Source organism: Jaculus jaculus, chromosome 9 (assembly GCF_020740685.1).
Source record: "Jaculus jaculus isolate mJacJac1 chromosome 9, mJacJac1.mat.Y.cur, whole genome shotgun sequence".
Lineage (NCBI taxonomy): Eukaryota > Metazoa > Chordata > Mammalia > Rodentia > Dipodidae > Jaculus > Jaculus jaculus.
Window position 1 is genome coordinate 123,403,250 of NC_059110.1, and position 26,560 is coordinate 123,429,809.

Sequence of the window (26,560 nt, forward strand, 5' to 3'; positions counted from 1 at the left end):
TGGCCTCAAACTTGCACCAATACCCCTGCCTCAGCTTGAGTGCTTGGATAATAGTCATGCACCACTGTGTTCAGCAGAAAGCACACCCCCACTACCACCACCATGGTGCGCTTTTTGAGACAGGGTCTTATGTAGCCCAAGCTAGCTTTGAACTTGATATGTAGCTGAGGTTGACCTTGAACTTCGGATCCTACTGTCTCTACCCTCCAAGTAATGAGATTACAGGTGGGCATCATCTTGTCCTTATGTATGTGAGGCAAGTATTCTACCAACTGAGCTACATCCACAGGGCCCTAAGAAGGGTATTCTTTGCGTCTGTGTGTGTGTGTGTGGGGGGGTGTGCACAAGTGTGTGCAGATGCATGTGCCCTGTGCAGAGGCTAAAGGAAGACGGGTCTCTCTACCACTCTTCTGCCTTACTTCTCACCAGACAGGGTCTCTCCCCAAACCTGGGACTCTTACTGCTTTGGGTTAGACTGGCTGACCAGGGATCTCATCTCTGCCCCACTCAGCACTCCGTGTGGCCACAGCCAGCTTTTTATGTGGGCACTGTGCATCAAGCTAGGCCCTCACACTTGCATAGCAAGCACTCTTATCAATGCAAAGCACATATTTACAGGGATTAAAATAGTTGGAAAATTAGATGATCTCCAACTTTTTGTGGAGCGGGGAGGGAGGAGAAAGGGACTGAGGGTGGAACCCAGGCCAGCACTTTCTACACACCACAGAAGCACCACAGACAGCACGGAGCCACAGCTCCACCTCTTTTTTTTTTTCAACTTATTTTAAAATATAGAATGCTTCACACATTTGCGTATCATCCCTGTGCAGGGGCCATGTTAATCTCGGCAATGTTCCAATTTCAGTGCACACACTGCCACAGCGGGGATCAGCCTCAGCCTCCTGAGTGCTCGAACTACATGCTGATGCTCAGCGCTATGCACGCATGCACGCGCACACACTCTACACTTCTAACCCTGTGTCTTTTGTGGTTATTTCCCCCAAAGGACAAAGGCCTTATCAATCATGAGACTTAAGGATGGCTAACATAAAAACCTAGAATAAGGGCTGGAGAGATGGCTTAGCAGTTAAGGTGCTTGCATGTGAAGCCTAAGGACCCAGGTTTGATTCCCCAGTACCCACATAAGCCAGATGCACAGGGTGACACACGCATCTGGAGTTCATTTGCAGTGGCTAGAGGCCCTGGCGTGCCCATTCTCTAATAAAATATTAAAAACAAAAACAACAACAACAACAAAAAAAGGCAAGCCAGGCAAGCCTAGGTAAGCCAGGCATGGTGGTGTGCATCTGTCATCCCAGCACTTGGGAGGTGGAAGTCAACGGATCAGGACTGTTCAAAGCCAGTCTCAGGTATATGGCAAGTAAGAGTTCAGCCTGGTCTATGTAAGAGCGTGTTGCAAAACCCCATAAAATGAAAATAGAATAATAAATAATTATACATAAAGTAATGTAATGAAACTAAAAAGAGAACGAAAACAGATTAGTAGGTGGGGTTCCCAGACACTCTAGCCTCTCCCTGACTTAGCTGTGGCCAGCTTACCAGAGTGAGGCTACTCTTTGGCAGGGCCACTTATGGAGGAACAGGTCCTCCCAATGTCCTGTCCATAGGCCTGGCCCTGGCTGAGCTCCAGCCATCCTGCATACTGCTATACTCTGACCTCAGGCATGCTGTCCTGGCCCAGCAGGAAAAACACAGGGTTTGTATTCAATGGGACCCCACCCCACATAAGAACCCTCCCAACTAAGGAATGTCCAAGCTGGATGAATGGGCCCTGCTTCTTCACTGAAGACAAGGAGAGCCCAGAACTGTGTGTCCCGAGCCTGGTCCACAGCCCTCCAGGCCAGGTCCCAGCACCCCAGCTTCCTCCCTTGCAACTGCGCACACTCCACCACTTCAAACTTGGCCCCACAAGCTCTTGAAACCCTTTCATCTCCCTCTGTACCCCAAGAGCAACTCTGACTCCCTCTATAGTTGGACCCGTACTCAAGTGGCAAAGCCTCTGGAACAGGCTCAGCAAACCTCTAGGCTGTGGCTGTCTGGGCTTTGCAGCCACAGCAATGGCTCATGAATGGAAGCTTGGTGCATGAGGCAGCAGAAGCTGGCCCAGCTCATGACCACTGCGGAGCTCTTGGGACTTGTGGCCTCAGTGCAAAGGACACTGGACTAGAAAGGAGCTGCTGGGGTTACACTGTCATCTTGTGCCTCACCTTTATTTTATTTTATTTTTAATTTTATTGGGGGGGGGGGGAGAATGGGAGTGCCAGAGCCTTCAGGCACTACAGACAAACTCCAGACGCATGCACCACCTTGTGCATCTGGCTTATGTGGGTCCTAGAGAATGGAACCTGGGTCTTTTGGCTTTGCAGACAAGCACCTTAACCACTAAACCATCACTCCAGCCCTATTTTTATGTTTTACTTTTGAGTTTTTTGGAGATAAGCAGTCACTTTAGCCAAGGCTGACCTCGAACTCATGGTGATCTTCCTACCTCTGCCTCCTGAGTGCTGGGACTAAAGGCATACGCTACCACGCCCAGCTCCCTTACCTTTAAATGAGGTGACAAATTACCCCCAAGACCTCTTTTTTGTGCTATGTTAGCAATACATGGTGTGACAGATTCTCAACCTTGGAACAAGTGGAAAGCTGAGGTCTTTCTGTCCTCACAGACTGCAGGACAGAAACAATAAACTGAGCCATAACTGGGACCCAAGGGAGACGGGCTGACCCACTCGAGGTGTCAGGAAGCTTACCACTGCAGCACGACTTCAGAGCTGATGGTCCTGTCATCCAGCAGGCGGAAGCCTGGCAGCTGTACCACAAACACATTGCCACTCTCGGTACCCAGGTAGAGCAGCTCTTGTGAGGAGTGAGGCAGGACCACGGTGATCTGTGTGGCACTGGGGGCAGCCCTGCAAATGGAAGAAAGATGCCTGTCAGCTGGCTGGTGTCCGAGCAGGGACCACCCTGGGACAGGATCCCCAGCTCCTGGCTGTCTTCCCCAACCCCAGGAGGATAGGCCCATGAAGGCCTTTAACATCTCCGGAGCATCTCAGGCTGGGATAAACGCAGTTATTTTCTGCCAAGGTAAGAAGTGAAGGCAAGAAAAGTGTCTCGGATCCTTGCACAGTGTGGCTCCAACACATGCCAGGCACTGTCAAGGGTGCAATAGCCCGCTCTGGAGCTGAGAGCAAGGGTAGAGTTGGGCTGGAAGAAAAAGGGGAACACCACTGTCCTCACCCTGGGGGGCCACGCAGTACAAAGCTCTCTTCTTCCTGCAGCTCTGACACCCCACCCTTGACCTTCAGGCTCCACAGGTGCAGGCTGTTGTCATCCAGCAGGGTGACCAGCTGGCACTAGGAAGAGAATGGGGATTCTAGAGCGTTGTTTCATTAGACACAGAGAGCCAACATTCTCCAGTGCCTCGTGACCTAGGACAGCCCAGCCTGTTTCAAGGAACCCCAGGACCAAAAGTCCCCTGCAGGGGAAAAGGGAATAGCTCCTGGTCACACTACCTTTCTGGAAGACATGAGGGTAAGAAGGGCAGGCAAAGGACTGGAGAGATGACTCAGCTGGGTAAAATGCTCGCCACACAAGCTTAAAGACCCGAGTTCAGACCCCCAGCACCCACAAATATGCAGGGTGAGGTGGCGTATGCCTGTGAAGAGGCAAAGATAAGGCTCCCCGGAGCAAGCTGCCTAGCTCGACTAGCTGGGTGGGTGAGCTCTGGGTCCAGTGAGAGACCTACGCCTCAGTAAGGTGGAGAGCCACTGAGGAAGACACCCAATGTCACACACACGTGCACCTGTACATGTGGATCCACACACATACATACATGCAGAGTGGACGCAAGAAATAAAAGTAGAGGGGGCGATGAGGTGGCCCTGTTCTTCTCCATCACCCCCCCCCCCCAGGCCAAGCACTCACCTGGCCAGGCAGGAAGTGAATCTGTATCACAGCGTTGTTCTCCCGGTGGAGTCCCATGAACTCCACCCCTGGGGCACCAAAGCTACGAGAAAGCTCAGGAAAACTTCAGAGAGCTTGACACCCCACCCACCCTCAGCGGCGGGCTCTATGGTCCAGGTGGCAAGAAGTGCACACAGGGAGGGGCCTACCTGTCTAGGGGCATCCAGCCAGCAACCTAACCCTCAGAAGAATTTCTCCAGTTGGGCAGGTGAGGGGCAATTTTCCAGAAAGGTAAAGAAAGTATTATCCTGGCAACTGTTAGGGCACCCTCTTCCATGGTAACATGAGCTATGATAGATAAGACTCACAAGTTCTCACCTGGTGGCACCTGTGAGAACACGGGGAGGAGGGGGGAAGTTATCCCTATCAGCTTTAGCCTGAGTCTTGGCACCAGGGATTGGCAACCAGGATATGACCATGGCTGGCAATGATTAACCAGCTGGGGATCACAGGTTGGGTTGGAGCAGGACCTGGGTGTATGCTAGCCCAAACACCTGACACCTGTACCCTCACCCATGCTATGACAGAAGGAGGGGTTCACTAGGAAGGAGGTGCCAGCTGAGCTCCCCAAAGCGAACCCTTGTCTCTCAACTCCCCTAGGACACTGAGACAGAAGGTACAGATCAGACAACACAGGGTTGTCTAGGACTCACGGCCAAGCCCAGACTAGCTGGAGAAGTCAATGGAGCAGGTCTTCTGGAACGACAGGCTTGACTCCAAAACCACACAGACCCCCAGCCACCTAGGAGCAGTGCTTTTGACAAAAAGGGCAACAAACTGGACAAGGTCTAGTCACAGACCAGGGAGGGCCTGTCCCTACCAAGCAGGGTCCATTCCCTTCTCAGGGGAGTGTGGGCCACCCTGGGGCTGCTTCACCACCTCCACTGGTGCAGAGCCCTGGGCCAGTCCACTCCAGCCTTTTCCGGAGTCAAGGGGTAAACAAACACAAGTGCTTCTTGGCCAGACACTGCCTCCTCTCACTGCCTTCAGGGCAGACTCCTGAGTGTATATCTGAAAACCTCCAAGAGATAAGAGGGGTCATCTAAAGCCTGCTTTCTGTAGGGGAGTGGGTAAATTGAGGGCAGCAAGGGAACAAGGCCCAGGCCTCCCTAGAGATGTGTCACAAGAGCCCAAAGGAGGATCTGAAAGGTATCCTCTAGGCTCCTGACCCACTGGCCACTCACGTACACAATGACAGGACACAGCCATCAGGCCCTTCTCTGGGACCTCCCGCCCTCAGTATAGGTCCCTTCCTAAACAGGTGTTTGCCCCCGCCCCCCACACTCCATCAGGGCAGAAGGAGAAGACGCTGAGGCCAGCCCCCCAGGGCCTCAGGCTGACTCCTGGGACCTCCAGCTGTAGGTGAGGAAGGGCCAGTGAAATATACCCACCGTTCCCCCTCTAAAGAGCACACCATTCGCCATGCCATTTCCTCTGCCCCTCTTAGCCCAACTGCCCAGGAGCACATGGGGAAAGGCAGACCTCCATGCCCCCGGCCCCTTGTGGTGGCATTGGAAGGATACAGCTTGACAGCTCCTGAGCGGGTGCCGATGGCCAGGATGCGCAATGAGGGGCTGTAGCCGAGGGCGCTGGGCTGGTGTGGGAAGCCATGTTCCACTGTCTGCAAGGAGAGCCATGCAGGTGAGGCAGACCCTATGCCTCACAGAGCCAGCCCAGCAGAAAGCAGGGATTTTGGGACCTCCTTAGGGTGTCAGAGCTAAGGCCACCCACTGCCCATCCCCGCAGTCACCACACTTGCAACTCACCCGTCCCCGACACCATGCAGGCCAGGAATGTGTGCTCCTGCCGAGAGCACACACCAGTCCTCCCAGCCCTGTAGCTAGGAGGCCTTAGGACATGCAGGGAGGGTGGCCCCCTGGAGACACTGTCCCTCCCTCAGAAAAGAAGCCTGCTGTTGCCTCAGTTCCAGGTCCACTCTGTGGCTTGAGGGCATCCCAGTATCTCTGCCTGGCTCTGACCTCTCTAAGGTCTCTCATCCCTAAGTTCTCATGAGTCCTGGAGGATTGTTACAGGTACACAATTCTTTTTGTTTAAGAGAAACAAAAGGTTTTGCCATGTAGCCCAGGATAGCCTCCAATTCATGGCAATCCTCTTGCCTCACCCTCCTGTGTTCATTCCTTACTGCAGAAGTGATACCTGTATACTGTAGAAAACTTGAATACATGAAAAAAAAATCCAGCCAGGCTTGATGGTTTCACGCTTTTAATCTCAGCATTTGGGAGGCAGAGGTAGGAGGACTGCTATGAGTTCGAGGCCAGCCTGAGAGTAGGTTGTGAATTCCAGGTCAGCCTGGGCTACAGCGAGACCCTACCTCTTAAAAAACCTCAACTACATAGCAAGTTTGAGGCCAGCTTGGGCTACAAGAGAGACTTCTGCACTTGCTTGCAAAACCTGCTGACCCAAGTTCGATTACCCAGCACCCATGCAGAGGCAGACACAAGTGGCACACACACACACATACATGTGCACATGTACAAATAAAGTGAAAACAAAAACAAAACTAAAAAATTACCAATACTCCTGTAGCTGGAAGAAATTCTTGCTAGCTTCTTGGCACTTAGCGTTTGAGTCTCTGCACATATATGCATTATTTTGTTTGTTTGATTTTGGTTTTTCAAGGTAGGGTCTCACTCTAGCCCAGGCTGATCTGTATTTCACTCTGTAGTCTCAGGCTAGCCTCAAACTCACAGAGTACCTACCTCTACCTCCCAAGTGCTTGGATTAAAGGGGTGTGCCACCACACCCAGCTAAGCTTCGCTGTTTTTCCTTAAGTCTTGCAACACTGAGAATGGAGTCCAGGGTCTCACACCTGCTGGGTAAATGTTCTACCCCGGAGCTGTGTACGGACATTTAAAAACAGATGTGGGCTTCAGATAAGGCTTAGTGGTTAAAGCACTTGCCTGCAAAGCCTAAGGACCCAGGCTCGATTCCCTAGTACCTACATAAACCAGATGTACTAAGTGGTATATTCATCTGGAGTTTTTTTTTTTTTTTTTTTTTTTGCAGTGGCTAGAGAGCCTGACACACCCATTCTCTGCCTCTCTCTCACACACAAATATTTTTAATTAAAAAACAAACAAAACAACAACAACAAAAAAAACAGGGATGGAGAGATGGCTCAGCAGTTAAAGGTACTTGCTTACAAAGCCTGATTCCCCAGTACCCATATAAAGGCAGATGCACAAAGTGGCACATGTATGTACAGTTTGCAGTGGCAGGAGGCTCTAGCACATCCATACTCTCTCTTGCTCAAAAAAACCCAAAAACCCAGATGTGACTGGCATTTCATACGTGTGTAGCTCTGCAGCCCGTCTCTTCATTTGGAGTCATTCCATGTTGAGAGGACATTTGTGGGTGCATATGGGCACGTTTGGTATGAGTGCTGATGTGCGCCTGCCATGGCATCTGGAGGTCAGAGGACGGCTTCTTCGTCCTCCAGCTCATTTGAGGAAGGGTCTATCCATGTTGCTCACAGTGGCATTCACTAGGCTAGCTGCCTGGCAAACTTGTCCCTGTGTCTGTCTGCCTCCCTACCTCCTCACTGCAGGCACACTGGGATTCCAAGACACCCACCAGTGTCTGGCTTTTTATGTGGGTTCTGGGGACCCCAACTCAGGTACAGGAGTGCACAGCAAGCCCTTCACTACACTGCTCTGTACCCCACTGTGGTTTTGAAATGACTGAACAGATGGAGAACGCTCCCAAGGTGGAGCAGCCTCACTCACAGGGCCTCTGTTGTGACATACTTAGTCTGATTTTAGAACTTCTGCAACGCCAGCTGCCCTGGCGATGAGAACCAAACTCCTGTGCTTGTCTGCAGTTTTGGGTGTTTCCTGAGGCAGCTGAAAGGGTATGTATGCAAACATTCCAAATCCACAGCATCTTCCAAAAGGTTTAAAGTTCTACTTCTCAATCAACTAACCCATGCCCACCTCAGGGGACAGCGATCCCAGACCTGGGTTAGAGCAGAAACTTACAGGCTCCCACCCCCTCCCCGCCCCCCTGAGGTAAGGTCTCACTCTAGCCCAGGATGGCCTGGAATTCACTATGTAGTCTCAGGGTGGCCTCGAACTCATGGCAATCCTCCTACCTCTGCCTCCAAGTGTAGGGATTAAAGGCGTGCACCACCATGCCCTGACCTTACAGGCTTTTTAAAACAAAATTTCTATGTGAAAGAACACGTATGAGAGGGAGAGGAAGGGGGGAGGGAGGGAGGGAGGGAAGGAGAGAGAGAGAGAGAGAGAGAGAGAGAGAGAGATATGAGATATGATTGATTTTGATTGGGCATGCGCCACAGCCTCTTGCCACTATAAACAAGCTGTAGATGTATGAGGCACTTTGTGCATCTGTCTTTATGTCGTTACTGGGGGAATTGAACCTGGGCAAGCAGACTTTTTTGTAAGCAAGCACCTTAACCAAGGAGCCTTCTACTCAGCTTGGGGTTCTTTGTTTTCTTTCTTTCTTTCTCTCTCTCTCTTTCTTGTTTGTTTTTCAAGGTCGGGTTTCACTCTAGCTCAGGCTGACCTGAAATTCACTATGTAGTCTCAGGGTGGCCTCAAACTTATGGTGATCCTCCTACCTCTGCCTCCTAAGTATTGGGATTAAAGGTGTGCACCACCATGCCCGGCTTTTTCTTTTCTTTTCTCTCTTTTTTTTTTTTTTCAAGATAGGGCCTCGCTCTAGCCAAGGCTGACCTGGAATTCATTATGTAGTCTCAGGGTAGCCTTGAACTCATGGCAATCCTCCTACCTCTGCCTCATAAGTGCTGAGATTAAAGGTGTGCGCCACCACGGCCAGCCCCGGGCTTCTTTGCAGAAAGAGATGAGCCTGGCTGGCAACTGCAGATCCAAGAGCACAGCAAATTTGGGGCCCACATCTCCCTGCCAGTACAGCCTAGCAGAGCTCGGTCCAGGGGTTCATAGAAGGCAGTCAGGCTGAGAGGAAAACTAATGACTGCCTACTTGGGGGATCCTAGAGGCTGAATGGGGAGGCAGGAATACAGTCTGCTCTGCAAATGGCAGTACCTGGATGGGAGGGCGGGGAGAGAAAAGACCCAGCAGGAGCCCCAGTCAGCCCAGGTCCCTGTTCAGCTATGTGGAAAATGCAGGGCCTGGAAAGCCCAGGGCAGATAGTGAGCGTCTGGAATGTAAACATTTCCCAGGAAAAGGAGGGCTAAGAATGGACAGGCTGGGTGGGTCAAGCTCCCCCAGGGGCCTGGCTAGGCCTCAGCCAGCTCCAGGTTGCTGGGACCCCCAGGAAGTCAGCTGCCAGAGCCCAGGAGAAAGCTTCTGAACCAGGAGCATTCTTCCCATTATCACCACCACCCGTGGCAGCAGCAGCTGAAGGCAAGGGCTTGTGGAATGTGGCATTTGTAGGGTACTGGAGGAAATGACTTCAGGAGTTTGGGGGCCAGTAGAAGGTCTCACATTCTGAGCCGCCCATGACATTAGCAATGAGGTAAGTGCAGTCACTGATCATCTGCAACGTGACAAGGGCTCTATCAAGGAGCAGATTTTTAAGTTTTCCTTAATTAGTTTAGATGTAAGAATGGATATATTAACTGGGTGTGGTGGTACATGCCTATAACTTTGGCCCCTGTAAGGTGAAGCTATAACACTGAGTCCCAAGTTAGCATGGGTTACATGAGACCCTCTCTCACAAAAACAGGAAAAGGAAGGAAGGAGGAAGGAAGGAAGGAAGGAAGGAAGGAAGGAAGGAAGGAAGGAAGGAAGGAAGGAAGGAAGGAAGGAAGGAAGGAAGGAAACAAAAAATTTTAGATAATCAGTTCAGTTATTGGAAAATTTTCAAGTGTACCTGGAACAACTTAAAATCCAAAAAGGGGGGCTTGGAGACATGGCTTAGTGGTTAAGCGCTTGCCTGTGAAGCCTAAGGACCCCAGTTCGAGGCTCAATTCCCCAGGACCCACGTTAGCCAGATGCACAAAGGGGCGCACACATCTGGAGTTCATTTGCAGTGGCTGGAGGCCCTGGCACACCCGCTCTCCCCTCTCTCTCTCTCTCTCTCTCTCTCTCTCTCTCTCTGTCTGTTGCTCTCAAATAAATGAAAATAAAAATAAATATTTTTTAAAAAATCCAAAAAGGGCAGGTGCTGGAGCTGGACCTGAGCAGCTCATTGTTTTCAACTGCTAATGTCCTAAACTTTTTCTTTTTGTTTTTTTGAGGTAGGATCTCACCCTAGCCCAGGCTGACCTGGACTAAGTAGTCCCAGACTGGCCTCAAACTCATGGTGATCCTCCTACCTTTGCCTCCCAGTGCTGGGATTAAAGGCGTGGGCCACCACACCCGGCTCTCCTGAACTTTTTTTCCTTCTCCTTTTAAAAGGACAGGAGAGCTCCGCGTGGTGCACACGCCTTTAATCCCAGCACTCAGGGAGGCAGAGGTAGGAGAATCTCCATGGGTTCGAGGACACCCTGAGACTCCATAGTGAATTCCAGGTCAGCCTAGGCTAGAGTGAGACCCTACCTCGAAAAACAAGAAAACAAACAAACAAACAAACAAAATATATATATATATATATAAAATAAATTTATTTTATTTATTTATTTATTTTTGTTTTTTTGTAGTAGTCTTGCTCTAGCTCAGGCTGACCTGGAATTCACTATGTAGTCTCAGGGTGGCCTCAAACTCCTGGCAACCCTCCTACTTCTGCCTCCCAAGTGCTGGGATTAAAGGCATGCGCCACCACGCCTGGCTGTTTTTATTATTACTAGATATGGACATATTTTGTATGTTAACATCCCCTGTTGGTACCATCCTTTCCCTCCCCCCTGCCCCTTTTCTGAAGAGGCCTCCCTCACTGGGGATGCAGGTCAACCCCATGGGGACTGTGGGTCATGCACTGTGGGGGAGGGGCAGAGGCAATGTCTGTGCAAAATGTCCCAATTTGTGGCTCTAACAATCGTTCTACCTCCTCTTCTGCAAAGTATTTCCTCATTTTCTTTAGGGTCTTGGGGACACTGCTGATCACCGGTCCCTGCCATCCCCTCCCCCTCTTCCAAGGCTAGTTTAGAAAAGGAACCCAGAGGAGGGACGGGCTGATCTCAAGGGTTTACTGGCTAGCGAGTCAAGCTCTAGGTTCATGGGAGATGCTGTCTCAAAGAGCAAAAGTGGAGAACAAGCGACACACAGGTGAACATGTGCACACAAACACATGTGTGTGCAAATTAAAAAAAATAAGGCGCTTGGTCAATCCACTCTGCCCTGACCCGTACCTCCCAGCTCATCACCAGGATGAAACCCAGAACTGCCCTGGGCAGGCTGTCATTCATCCTTGGACTGAACTTGAGGCATCTGGGGAAGACAACAGAGGCCACCTGACAGTGCCAGGAAGGCTGCTCCCCTCCCACCGCTGACTTCCTACTAAGGCTGTCAGCTTTCTGGGACCAAGGCTCCTTCAAGAGCAAAATAAGGGGCATAAACTCCACTCCAACAACTCTCTGGACAGGACCCAAGAAAGTGGGCTCAGATGTATATAGTGGGGCTCCAGGGGATTCCCCAATTCAGGGCACACTAATAAGATCCACCGAAGTGCTGAATCAATGCTGCAACTCAGGAAGCAAAAAACAGGCCTGAACACAGGGAGCCCAGTGGGCAGTGGGTGTGAGGGACTCCAGGGCCCTTGCTAGGACAGAGAGGAGGGATTTGGCAGCGAAGTTGATAGAGCCAAGGGAAGGGACAGGGAAGAGTGTGAAAGCCAGAGTGTGTCCTAGGGAAACCAGGTAAAGGAAGGAAAACTAGCCCTGCCCTGCCACTGATGTCCCCAAACCTTAGTGCCCTGCCCACACCCTACCACCTAATGCCCCTTTAGGCCTCGGTGCCCTCAGATCCACCAGGTCTACCTATGCAGTGACTCCCTTGCATCTTGTTCAGGCTCCTGGAAGGGGGAGTGAGGATGGCCTCGTTCAAGGAAGGCACCCATATGGCACAGGGCTGCCTTGCTAGGAGACCTTCAGGGCACAGGGAAACCCTGGGCCATTCCCACAGTGGGAAGCGCATGGGACTGCGGGCATAGCCTTGGGGGGGGGGGGCAGGAGAGTGGGATTCCCAGACCCACCTTCCTGACCTAATACCCCAGAGAACTCCAGCTCAGGATAAAAGGAGGAGAGGCCCAAAGCTTGGCAAGCCCTGGGCCTACCTTCCACCCACCTCAGGAGCCCTGTCCTGCTACCTGGGCTCAGGTGACCTCCGCCCAGGGAGAAGAGAATAAGGAGCTCTTTTGACAGGGGCTGGGGAAAGGAGAGCAGAGATTCCCAGTGGCTGCCAGATTGCAACATTAGCTGGTGTGCGAAAGAAAAGCCCCTAGTCCTCACCCAGGCTCCAGGCCCCAGGGTGAGGTCCCTGGAAGGGAAGGGAGCCAGCGAGAACCCCCTCTAACACACACGGCCTTCAGGAACTGGAGATTCCTGTGTCAGGGGTTAGGAAGGGGGCAAGGCAGGGACCAGAGAGCCCGGGGAGGCTGCCCAGGGCCACGGGGCACACCCACCTGGCCAGCAGGGTGGCTCTACCAGATTCTGGGTGTGGTCAGGTCAGATTTCTGGTCCTGGCAACCTGGCCCTCCCTGTGAGGCTGTCACCTGACACCAGGAGCCCAGCCATGCAAAAGCCAAGACAAAACCATCTGGACCTGGACTGGGGCACCTGGTCAGAACACACTGTTCGGCGCATAAGCGGGTGGGAGGTAGGCTGGGCAGGAAGGGCCTGGGCAGGGCCTCTGCAGCAGCACAGGACTGCCACCGAGGCCTGCTTACCCGTGGGTGCGGCCGATCACATGTGCCAGGGGTGCAAGCAGGTTGCAGGCAGAGTTCAAGGAAGGGGTTTCACCTTGACTGGAAGGCTCCTCTTACCCCTGGAGTCATATCAATCCCACACAGGCCCTTTGTTTGGTCCTCAGCAGCCCTGTGCAGCACTGATCTATCTCCCTAATGGGCCTGGGGACCCGCCGCATGTGGTGACTGTCAACTTCACAAGTGAAGAAGCGAGGCTCCAAGTGGCAAAGTCACTGTCCCTGGATCACACAGCCAGGTAGCAGATGGAACAGGGATGTCCCATCTACACCCAATGCCCTTGGGGATCTGCTCAGGCTGTGCAAGCCCTGAGGCCTCAGTTTCCTCACCTGTTGTGTGGGGACAACACCCATCTGTGAGTTGTCTTGGGGATGAGGCCACGACAGGCGCTCGTGTGCCCGGTACCATGCAAAGCAATCACAGTCCCTCAGCATGCCAGCCCAGGAGTAGGGAATGTTGTGATGTCTTTTTTTCAGATAAGGAAAAGGACAGCAGGCAGGCTAAGTAATGTGTCCGTGGCCACACAGTAAGAAGGTGGTGGCTGAGCCAGGATGGAGGCCCAGGCTGACTGGCTCCAAGTCCCTGTGCCTAACCACTGCAATTCCTAGTCCTGACACCTGGCATCCAACTCTTGCTGTGCTGACCTTATTTCCCTGGCAGCCAGCCCTTCTTCTGGTCACAGTCACAATTCTTGCCCAGGTACATGTGGCCCTCGGGCAGTTCCTGCTGTGAGGCATCCTGCTGGAATGGGTTAAAGGAATCTGGTAGAGGTGGGAGGAAAAGGCCTAGAACTGGCTTAGAAGCTGGTACTTGTGAACCATTTTAGGTCCAGTCTGTGACGTGCCACGGCTTCACTGCCATGCCCCACCCCCGCAGCATCAAGCCCTACAGCCAGGCCTTCAGGACGTAGCTCTCAGAAGTGGTTCCCTGGTGCAGACACCCTGCAGAGCTGACCCTTGCCTAACTGCGAACAATTCCTGCATCTAGCCTACACAAGCACACCACCTGCCACTCAAGATCCAACCTGGTGCATTCACTGTATGCAGGACACACGCTCACCTTGAAGGCCCTCAGATTCAACCCTGGACCAGTAACACCTGTAAGAGCCAGGCTATATGATTAGCCATGGATGTAAGTGTATGGCCCTCCAGTGTATGATGGACCTGTTTAGTCCTCACCCAAACAAGGGCAGCTTCTAACATCATTACCATTCTAGGAGTGAGTTGCCTGTTGTGGCCACGCAGTGAATGAAACAGGTAACTAGGTAGCGGTAGCCAGCCAGGTGCTAGAGTCAGATGCCTCGCTGTGAATACAGATCATGCTGTACGTGCCCATCCTGTCCTAATCCAAACAAACCATTTCTCTCAGAAGTGTCCTCCCCTCCAGCACCTGACATCACTATCCACACAGGCCAGAGACCCCAGGGTTGTCCTGAACACCCAATGTCCATCTCCTTCCTTGCCCACTGTCTTCTCTTCCCCATACCACATCTATTACCAGGTGTCGGCAATCATAAGCCCTAAATATTTCCCAGTTGTAGGGGTTCTCAACCAGGAGCAATTTTACCCCCAGGTAACACCTGGCAATGTCTGGCGACGTCACATTTGGGCAGGAGCATGACTGGCAGGCATCTGGTCAGAAACAGGAATGCTGCTAAACACCCTGCAATGTCCAAGACAGTCCTGAGAGCATAGCTGGCCCCAGAGGTCACCCGTGTGGAGGCTGGGAATCCCTGCTCAGGTCATGCTTTGGCCTCATGCTGGGGCTCTGGATACGATCCAGTCACAGCAAGGTCTCCTAACTGCTCTGAGCTTAGTGGAACAGCAACCTGAATCAGCTCTTCTAAGCTGCCAGTGGGACACTCTCACTCTACCCAGGTCCCCAGGTTACAGCCTCCCCTCAGCCCCACAGGCCCAGGGTAAGCCGGGGGTGAAGCTCCCATGAGCAGGGCCATCCTGGTCCCAAATCCTCCAGGATCTGGCCTCACCTTCCAATCACACCCTTCAGCTTTCTCCACACTCCCAGAGTGTCAATGAGAGTCTCCCTGGCTCCCTATTCTCCTCCCTACGCTGAGCTTCTCCCTCCTCTCTACTTCCGAGACTAAACGGCAGGCCACCAGCCCCTGCCCTCCCTTAACCTTCAAGGACAAAGGCCTTACCATCCAAGTCCCACAGCTCCAAGCCTTGGGCTATAGATACAGTAGGTTAGGGTTGAAAGGAAGGAGGCATGCAGAGGAGGCCAGAAAAACTCCAGGGTCTCCCCGTCCCTGTTACGAGGCCCAGGGATGAGGGAGACATGCTTGGGACCACCAGGGTGGGCAGGAGAGATGTTGAGGAAGACTCCTCCACCCTAGCTGCTTCCTTCCCAGCCTCACCCATGACACAGAGAGGAACTTGGGGCGGGGGTTCAGTGCTTTGCTAAGCCTGTCTGTCCGGTTTCTGCTGGAATTGGCACCTTTTCTAAGTGAGAGATCTTAGCATCACCAAGGGTGATAGAGGCAACTGGGGAGGGGGATGTCACACTGGCCTGCTGGTGAGTACTGAGGTTCTAAGCCTCACACATAGGCCCAAATTTTACCTCCCTCAGGAGCAAGAGCAACAAACTCCAGGTTCTGAGACTGCCTCTTTCCCAGCACCCGCACTCCACTGCCTATAGCCCAAAAGCAAGCCGGAAAAAGAAGCAGTCACTTACAAAGACCCCAATCCCAGAGGCAGATGTCCTTATGAAAAGCTCACCAACCGGGCATGGTGGCACACACCTTTAATCCCAGCACTCGGGAGGCAGAGCTAGGAGGATCACTGTGAGTTCAAAGCAACCTTGAGACTACAGAATGAGTTCCAGGTCAGCATGGACTAGAGCCAGACCCTACCATGAAAAACCAAAACAAACAAACAAATTCCCCATAATACCTTCTCCCATAGGGTAAGAAAGCCAGAGGAAAATGTCAGGGCATGCTGGGCCCCTCACCCAACTCTCCTGACACAGCAAGATCTGGAAGGCACCTCCCAAACAAACAAAGGATAGACAGACAAATACACACCCCAGCAGCTAAGGCTCCTAGACCACTGACCTTACCACGGAAGCTAGCCTGTTCATTGTCAAGTGTGTTAACAAGCCTAGAGCGAGGTGATGGGCAGATACCTCTCAGATTGTTAACAGGCAAAGGTGGATTTGAACCTGGCGAGCTTCCTTCAGAACTCTCAAACCACCACCACCAACAGCAACTGAAGAGAATTCAACCATCCAAACACCCATCAGTTCCTCTGTGGGACAGTGGAGCCCAAATTGAAGCTCCAAACATAAGCTTCCTGGCGGGCAGGCTTGGGCTTGAGTGAGATCCTACCTCAAAAAAATAAAGGAAAAAAATGAAAAGATAAGTAAGAGACAGCTTAGCAGTTAAGGCATTTGCCTGCGAAGCCTAAGAACCCAAGTTCAATTTCCCAGTACCCACGTAAGCCAGATGCACATGGTAGTGCATGCGTCTGGAGTCCATCTGCAGCGGCTAGAGGCCCTGGCATGCCCATTTTCTCCCTCCCTCCCTCCCTCTCTCCTAAATAAATAAATATTTAAAAAATTATTTTTAAAAAAGGCAGGTAAGGTGGCGCATGCCTTTAGTCCCAGCACTTGGGAGGCAGAGATAGAAGGATTGCTGTGCGTTCAAGGCTACCCTGAGACTACATAGGTCAACCTGAGCTAGAGACTCTGCCTGAAAAAAACCAAAAAATAAAAATAAAAAATAAAAAGTCAGAATTCCACCCATGGGCATGCCCTGGAGGTTCAGACTCCCCAGGGAAGAGCACCATAATGCTCCCCTTCCTGCGATGGGGGCAGACATCAAAGCAGAGGAAGAAAGTTAATTACCCCCAAACTGCTCCAGATTGCTGGGTGGCAGTGGCCAGGAGCTAATAAGCCACAACTCAGTCTTTACAGGCCTGTGTTGTCTCCCGGGGCAGACCAGTAGAGCTCCTGAGCCTTCAAGAGCAGCTCTAGACAGACAGATGCCACTTCCAGCCCATTCCCCTTTCCCCCAGGTTAGGGCCTGCAAGGCAAGCTACCTTTTCCTGTGGGGTAGTTTCAGGAGGAAGGGACAGTCAGGCATGGCATGGGAAGGCACTAGCATCGCGGGAGTACTACTGCATGTTAGAGTTCACTGTCCTTTCTTCTTTCCGATCCCCCGGCCTCCTTGGCAGCCCTGTGACAAGGCAGGCAGGGTCAGTTGCTCTACGCCCATTTTACAGGTGGAAGGACAGAGGCTTGATGGGGTCATTGGAGAGGTACACAGCCAGTGTAAGACTCGGAATAAGGAGCTCCAACTCCCAAGGCCAGCGGCCCTTTCTGTACTCCACTTTCAAAGTCAGTTTCCCTTGAGCCCTTTCGGGCAGTGCCAAGTGTGGACCTTCACTCCCTCTCCCCAGCCTAGCCTGTGGGGAAGAAGCCCTGCTTCCCTTCACTTACCTTGTTAAACTGGAACAGGTCTCGCTTTAACCTCTCCCTCATGGGGTCGTGCCCTGCTCTGAGGAACCTTCTCATCTTGCTTAGTTCGCAGCCTCTGCCAAAGACCTGGGGGAAACCAAAGCAGTCTTTGAGCTCGGGCCCACAGCCACCCAAGTCCTGAGGTGTTCCTGTGTGCCCGGCCCTGGCCTCTCTCTATTGGAGGCCAGCTTCACGGGTAGCTCCTGCGCTCCATCCACCGAGTGGTCCCCGACAGGAAGTGAGAGTGGGCTTGGTACCTGGAGGCCTGGACCTGTCCCTGCCCGTCCGTTTAGTTCTCTAAAGCCACCATATATAATGGGAGCAGGAGCGGCTGGAAGAAGCTATTTAGCTTGGCTTTATAGGAACAAGGAGGGCCACAGGCCCAGAAGTTAATTGGCTTAATTGTTAACCTGTTTTCTGAAAAACCATAAAATCCCAGAAAGGGAAACTTCACAAGCCTCCCTTATCCCTTAGAGCCAGTGAGAAGGCAGAGGAAGCAAAGGCTGTCCCAGGGAACTCAGAGCCCCAACAGAGCAAGGGGGCGGGGCGGGAGAGGGCCTGGCCCGAGGAGAGGCCTGGGGCGATTCCAGGCCAGAGCCCAGCAGGAATACTGGGCTGAGGGCTTCCAGCTCTAGTCCTCACAACTCTTGCCACTTCACTTAGGCTGGCATTGGCACCGGAGCCCCAGGTCTAATTCCAAGAGGCTGCTGGGGTCTCTGGCTCTATCAGTTCCAGCTCCCTGGGCTGTGATGGGATACATCTAGAAAGGCTCCTTGTCAGATGTTCATGGTAGCACATGCAGCCAGAACACTTGGTGGACAAGAGGATCACAATTCTAGGCTACATAATGTGACCTGATTTGTTTTAAAAAAGTCCCTTTCCCAGTCACCCTAGTAGAGCACAAATCAAGAAACCTGCACCCAATAAAGAAAGCAGCTCAAGGCCCCCAAACCACCCACCCACTACAGAAAGCACTCCCAGCCCAAAGGGAGATTATTTCTGGACTATCCTTGGGGGAGGGGAAGGATCATCTACACTCTGGCTTCCGCCTTCCAGCAGCAAGGTCTCTCTCCCGCTGGCCACAGGACACACCAGGCTTGTCCTTGGGAACAGTGGGGCTCAGGTCCTCTCCAGAACTGGCTCCCTTCATTTCATTGTACAATGAGAGACAAGGGAGCCTGTCCCTACTAGGGAGGCCTTTATTCTGGGTACGACAAGTAGGCAGAGACAGGCCAGCTTAGTGTACTAAGTGCTCGGATTGGAACAGGAAGTGAGGACGCCCAACCTCAACTGGGAATGAGGGTCCTATCCTTAAGGTGAAGTCTGAAATATGTTCTGGGAGGCTGGGGAGATGGCTTAGTGATTAAAGGCACTTGCAGGTCACTTCCAAACTACTCATCAGAAACCAGGTCTTGGAGAACTGTCACCTTCTGGGGACACTCAAAAGGGCATTATTTGTGATGAGGGTGTGTGTGAAGGAGTGGTTTGAGATTTCACATTTTAGGGAAGCCAGAGCACAGTGAAGTCTCCCAGTGGGGAGTGGTAAGTACCTGGTGCCCACTTGATGGCCTCAGAGAATGAGCACCAGACACGGGAGTCCTGAGGGCTGCTGGGATTGGAAGTGAATCCACTCCAGGCAGCAGAGGTCTCCAGCCCTCTCTGCTGAGCTGGCTGGCTGAACACCCCAGCCGTGGGGGAGGGCGGTGCAAGCTTGTAAATCAGCAGCTCTCCCCTCCCCAGCAGAGGTCACTAGGTCAGAAGCCACAGGAAGCTGGGAGTGACTTCCTGGAGAGGAAAGGGCCAAGCACACGCCTGGAGGAGACAAGAAAACCAGGGGCCATCTGTGCGAAGGACACCCCACAGGCTCGAAGATGGAGGGAGAGGACCCAGTCGGTGACGCTCCACACAGTCAAGCAGCAGCCGGCTCCCCCGACGCCCCGCGAGGCACCTGCGGCATACCAGGCACTGTTCCAGACCCCCCTGCATGTACCTGTCAAAACGTTTTTAAATTTAACCTGTGCTCACTGTAAAAACATCAAATACAGAGAAGAGTCTCTTTGAGAGAACCATGGGAACATGTGGGTACAAGTTGCGACCACCTGCGCCCTCGGTGAGCTTGTGCCACACAATTCGGCTGCATGCCACCTGCGACCTAAGTGGAGCATCCCCACCCGACAGACGAGGAAACCAAGACCACGGGCTCTAAGCAACGTGTCCAAGGTTTACCACCAAGCAGGAAACTGCAGAACTCAACTCTGACCCCGGGTCTGACTCGTAAATCGAAAGGCTTTATGAAGGAGTCAGCGAAGGATGGCTATTACAGGAGAGCAGATGCCTAATTATATGCCTGCAGTTAAAAGGCAGGGGCACGCGCACGTACTCCCACAGGCCATGAGCTCACAGCCAAGAAAGCAGCTTGGGGCCAAGAGCCTGGCCACTGCTTCCTGGGTGTTGGTGAGGTCTAGGCCAAGCAGGACACAGTGGCTTTCTAGGGATCTCACGTGTATCCCACAGGGGCCAGGCTTGGCAGGGGCAGGTCCGGAACGGGTCCCTTTTGTCTAAGTGCCCAGGACAAAGCATGAAAACACACCACCTGTTCTTGGGGCAGGAGGGCAGGTGTGGGCTCGGCTGGACTCACTGAAGGAAGGAAGCCCCTCTTACCCCAGACACGCAAGTTCGGTTGTAGTGAAGCCCGGGCAGCCAGGCCTTGCTGGTGCTGCCTGGTGTGGGGCACATCCTGTTTGCTCATCCCACTCTCGGGAGACAGGGCAGTAAAGAGTAAGCACATTCCCCCAAACCTGGTGACCCCTGAGACAGACCAGCCGTGTGTGTGGAAGATGGCACTTGTCCCCATGGTGTTCTGGAAGGATAGGGAGTGGGGCCAAGGAGTTACTGATTAATCATGGTGTCCACTCGGGAACCCTCCACAGGAAGTATCTTTCTTACTCTGATTCAGCTATTTTGTCCCTTTCTTGTCATTGTTCTATTTACGTAAACAGCGTGAACAATCATTTGTTAGCCGCTGAACGAATGAACAAATGAACAGAGGAGGCAATGTCTACGCTCAGGAGCTCAACACAGAAGTGTTAGCCATTTACAGTAAGCACTAGAAGTGTGAGTGAGATCTGACGCAGGGCTGGAGGTATAGCTCAACAGCAGCTTGTATAAGATGCTGAGTCTGAGCCTCAGTCTTGGCGGGGGGCGGGGGGGGAATCCAGGGTAGAGGGGGTCAGGCAAGCTCGTGTGTTCCAAGACAAGTCAGGCCAAGTTCATGGAGACACTCACAGAGATGACACAGGAGAGGCGAAAATGACAGTCAGAAGACTGGAGAGATGGCTTAGCGGTTAAGGCATTTGCCTGCAAAGCCAGAGGATCCCGGTTCAACTGTCCAGGACCCATGTATGTAAGCCAGAGGTACAAGGGAGCGCACGCATCTGGAGTTCATCTGCAGTGGCTGGAGGCCTTGGCATGACCATTCTCCCTCTCCCCCCTTCTTTCTCCCTCCAAACAAATAAACTTCAAAAAAAAAAAAAAAAGAAAGAAAGAAAATGACCTGTTCCCCTTCCTCTCCCCTCCCCATACCACATGGCCTCTTCCCCTTGGCCTGGGCTGCCCTCTCCACCTAGTCAGTCCCCCTCCCCCACCACAGGCCCTTCACTATGGTCTCTGAGCTCCTCTATCTCAGCCAGCCTCTCCTCCCTGCTCTGCACCCAGCGACACACACACACAGGCAGCCAACAACAAGGGGTAGGTGAAATGTGTTCAGCCCCACAGCTGAGGGCTCGCTATCCTGGGGACAGCAAATGACCAGTCAGTAGAAAGGAAGCACGGCAAGGTTTCCAGGAGCCTGGCGGAGTCTACTGGAAACATTCCCCAGACACAGACAACTGGAAGCATTTTGGGATTAGTGTTTGTTTGTTTTTTCACCTTTTGGTTTATCTGCAGGGTAAGTAAAAGGATCAGAGGAGAGGGGAGGGGAGGTCCCAGATTTGAAGGTGGGGTGGGCCTGGCTCCATTTTGTTGGTGGAATCACTCAGATGCTCAGAGGTCAAGTTAGCCTCATTGGGAAGGACACTTCCTGAACCCTAGAGGTATACAGCTGGGAAAGCTGAGCTGTCAGGCGGAAGAAACCTGCTACTGAGGAGAAAGGACCAAGAAAGAGGCAATTTTAGGATTCCATAGGCCAAGGATGCACAGCAGTCACCTGGGTCCCCACCTGGCAAACACCTTCACGCCCCAGCAGCAGGCACTCAGAGCTCATAGCCTGCCCATCCAAGCTGACCATTTTCTATTTCTGGGCCTTAGGTAGAACAAGCCTGAGAGTTCCCTATGAACAGTTCATCTGGTAATTTCCTTCCCTTCTTACTGCTCCAATCAGGCCCCACTGCCTTGTCAGCCAGCAGAGTGTTGCTGAGCCCATGACGGTCTGACTTACACCTTGACACCCACTAGAAAAACAAAGAAACATGAGAGCTCTCTGTTTTGGGGACAGGCTAGAAAATCCATACCTGTCCCATTCTCTGCTTGGGTACCACCCCTCCACAGAGACACAGACACACACTAACTTCCCCACCCTTCCATCTGAAAAGCTCAACAAGATTACAGGAGGCGAAAATAAAATAATCGTATAGGTGTGGCCTTGTCTCAGGCCCCCTGCTGTACGTGGCAGCTCTGGTTGTGTCTAGAAAGAAGGGGAGTCTCCAGGTAACATTGCTCATCCCATTTGGGGTACCTGGACTAAACTGTTCCTATTCAATCAAGGTGTGGCCAAGGTGAGCCCATCTGTCCTGGAGGTATGGATTGCACCGGTACCCCGGAAAGTCCCTCAGTAATCTGGGCAGTTCTACTCATCTGAGAGATTTGTGACTCCTGGTTTGGCCAAAGGAACAGGAGGCCCTGGAACCAGATGCAGCCTCCACTACAGATCCCCTCCTGCCAGTCACACCTCCTGTCCAGGACCAGCCCAGCCTCCTGCCTTCTAGGAGCACACACTGTGGGGTCCAAGCTCTCCTCTGCTCTCCCCTTTGTTCAGGCTCCCCACAACCTGTCACTGATCAAGGGGCTGCTCCCCCACTCTGACATCCTGTGTGAGGCTGGTATGTGGCTTTGGCCTCCTGTTTGGCAGATGTGAGAACACCCTTGCCCCTGCTGATAGGAGTGGTTGGGCAGAGCTCTAAGGCACTGGGACAGCTACCGACCCCTCTGGTCTTTGCACCAACTCAGATGCCCCATGGCTGCTTTGCAAAGGTCAGTGTTGTCCTGGAAAACCAATCTCCCAGAGGTACCAGGCAGGACCATGACCAGCAGCCTAGCAAGCAAACCTTAGTTAAAGAATAACTCTTGGGGGGGCTGGAAGGGTGGCTTAGTGGTTATGGTGCTGACCTGCAAAGCTAAAGAATCCAGGTTTGATTCCCCAGGACCCATGTAAGCCAGAGGTGGTGCCTGCTTGTGGAGTTCATCTGCAGTGGCTGAAGGCCCTGGCGCTCCCATTCTCTATCTGCCATTTTTCTTTCTCTCTCTGCCTCTTTCTCTCTTAAATATAAATAATAATTTTAAAAGTACTTTGAGAGAGAAATAAAGAGAATGGGCATGCCAGGGCCTCTAGTCACAGCCAACAACTCCAGACACATGTGCCCCCTTATGCATCTGGCTTATATGGGTCCTGGGGAATCAATCTGGGGTCCTTAGGCTTTATAGGCAAAGGCCCTAACTGCTAAGCCTCACTAAGCCATTTCCCCAGCCCATAAAAAAAATTAAAAAAAAAAAAAAAACCAAAAAACTCTTAGGAGACTGGAGAGATTGCTCAGTGGTTAAAGGTACTTGCTTGTAAAGCCTGATGATCTGGGTTTGGTTCCCCCAATATTCATGTAAAGCCAGATGCACAAAGTGAAACATACATCTGGAGTTTGTTCACAGCAGCAGGAGGCCTTACCAAGTCCACACACACATTCTCTCTCTCTCAATTAAAAGAAGAATTCCTGGGAGGTGTGACTTAGGAGAACCCAAGGGCTGCGCATGGCTAACCAGAGAACTGTTGTTATTGCTGTTGGGGAGTAAAAGGACTGAGTGCTAAGGCCAGATGTTACTCTGAGCGTTTCACACACAGCTCATTCAATTCTTACAATTACAAAATAACTGACTCAGGGCAATGTTGAGCTCCAGTTAGCAGTGCAAGTCCCAATTTGCCCAACTCCAGAATTCTCTGCTCAGTTTGAGCTCCTCTCCCAGGCTTTGGGATAGTACGCTGCATGACCCACTTGGGGGTTGACCTCCAACCCTACTACCCATCCTATGGAGCTACAACTGGGTCCTGATGAGAGGAGCTCAGGTTCCTCCTGGAGTATTCCCTCAAGGGCTCCAACTGGGCTCATGATGGATGTGAGCAGATTAAACGTACACATCCGCCCACACCCAATGTAGGCCTTCAGCCCCCTTCTATTACCCAACACCAGATTCCAGTGATGTGGTCAAGTGCAGGGAGAAGCATGACCGTTCTGGGGAGCAGATGGACAGCTTGGCTGGGGTTGTGGTGGGTAGATTACCTGGTTACAGTGCAACCTCCAACAGGACCAGAAACCTCAATGGCCGTTCCAGGAGCTGCCAGACGAGGTCAGCTACGGGAGGGAAGGCATGATTCCAGTTTCACCCGCTGTATCCCTAGCACCACAAGCAAGGCACTCCATCTCCCCAAGTTTTCAGTCGGATGTCTCCTCTTGCCAAGGCCCATTCTGGCCTTTTTTTTTTTTTTCTTTTGTAAAGTATTTATTTGTGAGACAGGGAGGGTACGAGCACGCCAGGGCCTCTTGCAGCTGCAAAGTTACTGCAGTTGCATGCACATGAGCACTGGGCAATTAAACCCAGGCAGATAGGCTTTGCAAGCAAGCACCTTCAAGCACTGAGCCATCTCCCTAGTCCCTGACCATCTTTAATCTATTTATTTTGATTTTTTTTTGGGGGGGGTTGCAAGGAAGGGTCTCATTCTAGCCCAGGCTGGCCTGGAATTCAGTGTGGCCTTGAACTCGTGGTAATCCTCCTACCTCTGCCTCCCGAGTGCTGGGATTAAAGGCGTGCACCACCACACCTGGCTCTGACCATCTTTTTTTTTTTTTTTTAAATGTGAACTTTAATTGTAAAAATTGCTCTGCCCATCTTTATTTACTTGAGAGAGGGAAAGAGGGAAGGGGAGCACGAGTGCACATGCACAAATGGATGTGCCAGGGCCTCCAGCCACTGTAAACGAACTCCAGATGCATGTGCCACCTTCTGCATCTGGTTTACATGGGTCCTTGGAAATCAAACTGAGATCCTTCGGCTTTGCAGGAAGGCGTCAAAACAGCTAAGCCATCTCTCCAGCCCTGCTCTGACCATCGTTTAAAGCTTTATCTCCACCGCTGTCGGAAGTCCCAATGCTTGCTCTGGTTCTTTTTATTCTACAACTCCCATCATCTGCTAATACACTGTTTTCTGTCACTCAGGCTCCCCCATCCTTTAGAAAGAAAGGGTTCCATACTGATAGAAACCTTTGCTTTAAGAATTATAGGGGAGGGGGGCTCTGGAGAGATGGCTTAGTAGTTAAGGGGCTTGTGTGCAAAGCCAAAGGACCCAGGTTCGGCTCCCCAGGACTCACATAACCCAGATGCAGAAGATGGTGCATGCATGTGGAGTTTGTTTGCAGTGGCTGGAGGCCCTGGTGTGCCCATTCTCTTTACTTGCCTATTTCTCTCTCTCTCTCAAATAAATAAAAATAAAATATTAAAAAAAAAAAGGGCCAGAGGGATGGCTTAGCAGTTGAGGCACTTGCCTGAGAAGTGAAAGGACCCAGGTTCAATTCCCCAGGACCCACATTAGCCAGATGCACCAGGGGCGCACATATCTGGAGTTCATTTGCAGTGGCTGAAGGCCCTGGAGCGCTCATCCTCTCACTCTTTCCCCCTCTTTCTCTGTCAAATAAATAATTAAAATATTTTTAAAAAATAAGAATTACATCCATCATCTAGAATCATGACAGGCTTACAATGAATGACAGGGTTAGATCAATGAATAGTTGGACATCTAGGGATTAGCTAGGCAAGGTCTTCCTTCTCCAATCATTGACCCTGTAGAATACTGAGAAAAGCCCACAGAGTCCTTCAGGAAAACTTCCCTATTCTGCTCTCAAGACTCAAGCCAAGGCCATGTAGAATTCACTACATACTGTCATGCTGGCCTTGAACTCAGTGCTCCTTCTACCTCAGCCTCCCAAGAGCTAGGATTAAAAGCATGCACCATCACACCCAGCTGACTGAGGCTTTAAGATACTCAACTTCTTGGTAAGGGGAATCCTAGAGTATTATTAAATATTAACACTATTCACCAGAGCCAAACAGAGCTGTGTCAAGCTGTCCCTTTCTTCCAACCATGGGAACACTGTCAGGTGCCTCAAGAGAAGGCCCTGTCTGGTCTCTACTGAATTCCTGAAGGGTAGAGTCAGATACCTCTTAGCTTCTCTGTCCCCACACCCAGGAGAGCCTCTCCTAACTCAAGAATTCATCGTGGCTGCTGGGAAGGGGAAGGACAGAAGTGACTATTCCAAGGACCATTTTCCTCTGAGGCAGAGGCAGGGAGAAAGCTACCTTAGAGAAAGCTGGGCATGGCCCTATAGGGCACAGCAGAAGGGTACCCCTAGGACCACTAGGGAAACAGACTGGGGAAGGCATTCACTGCCAGTAACCCCCAGGAGTGAACCCATCTTCTGCCCTGTACCTGGGCAGAGGAAAACAAAATTGCCAAGCAGAGCTGGCATGCCTTGGCCCAGGAGTACAGCAGCAGTATTACTGGGGAGATGTGAGGGCCCATCACTGCTGAGGACACCACAGTCTAGCCACCAGTGCTGCTGCACGCAGCCACCCCAGAGAGAAATCGGCTTCCCCAGCCTCCACTGTGGTGTGCAACTCAGGCAGTTCAACAGCTGTTCCTGATTCACCAGGAAAGACCAGGAAATGAAGGATCCTCACAATGCCCCAGAAGCTCTTGTCATGCCCAATCAGGGTCTCCCCGGGGACAGCAGAGCAATGTGGGCTGATGGCAAAGGCTCCAAACCTTCCACTCACTGCTTTCTCTCTCCCAGAGGGAAAGTGGTGGTGGTGGTGGGGGGGGGACAGGAAGCCCTAGTCGGAGAGAACACCTCTGCCCCAAATGTGGTTGGAAGGGTAAGATACAAAATCCCTGGAGAACAGCAGAACGGCACAGAAATGTCTCCCCCCGCCTCCCCCCCCACACACACACCGCATACAGAACGGAC

The 26,560-nt window shown here is 52.0% G+C and overlaps 1 protein-coding gene and 1 pseudogene across 4 annotated transcripts in view; both read right to left on the minus strand.

Annotated features, from left to right (window-relative positions):
* Nucleotides 1-26,560, minus strand: part of Llgl2 (LLGL scribble cell polarity complex component 2) — a 41,479-nt gene that overhangs the window by 12,058 nt on the left and 2,861 nt on the right. For 2 of the 4 annotated variants that reach the window (XM_045159004.1, XM_045159006.1), the window contains exons 2-6: nucleotides 17,263-17,367; nucleotides 5,508-5,605; nucleotides 3,946-4,027; nucleotides 3,259-3,374; nucleotides 2,772-2,930 (exon numbers count right to left, since the gene is read on the minus strand). In XM_045159004.1, coding sequence (XP_045014939.1) covers nucleotides 2,772-2,930; nucleotides 3,259-3,374; nucleotides 3,946-4,027; nucleotides 5,508-5,605; nucleotides 17,263-17,337 — 530 coding nt within the window. In that variant the 5' untranslated portion in view covers nucleotides 17,338-17,367. Of the gene's footprint in view, nucleotides 1-2,771; nucleotides 2,931-3,258; nucleotides 3,375-3,945; nucleotides 4,028-5,507; nucleotides 5,606-16,862; nucleotides 17,000-17,262; nucleotides 17,368-17,537; nucleotides 17,639-26,560 lie in introns of those variants that run through there. The other 2 variants (XM_045159005.1, XM_045159007.1) reach the window with 2 other exon arrangements.
* Nucleotides 786-885, minus strand: LOC123463808 (annotated as a pseudogene).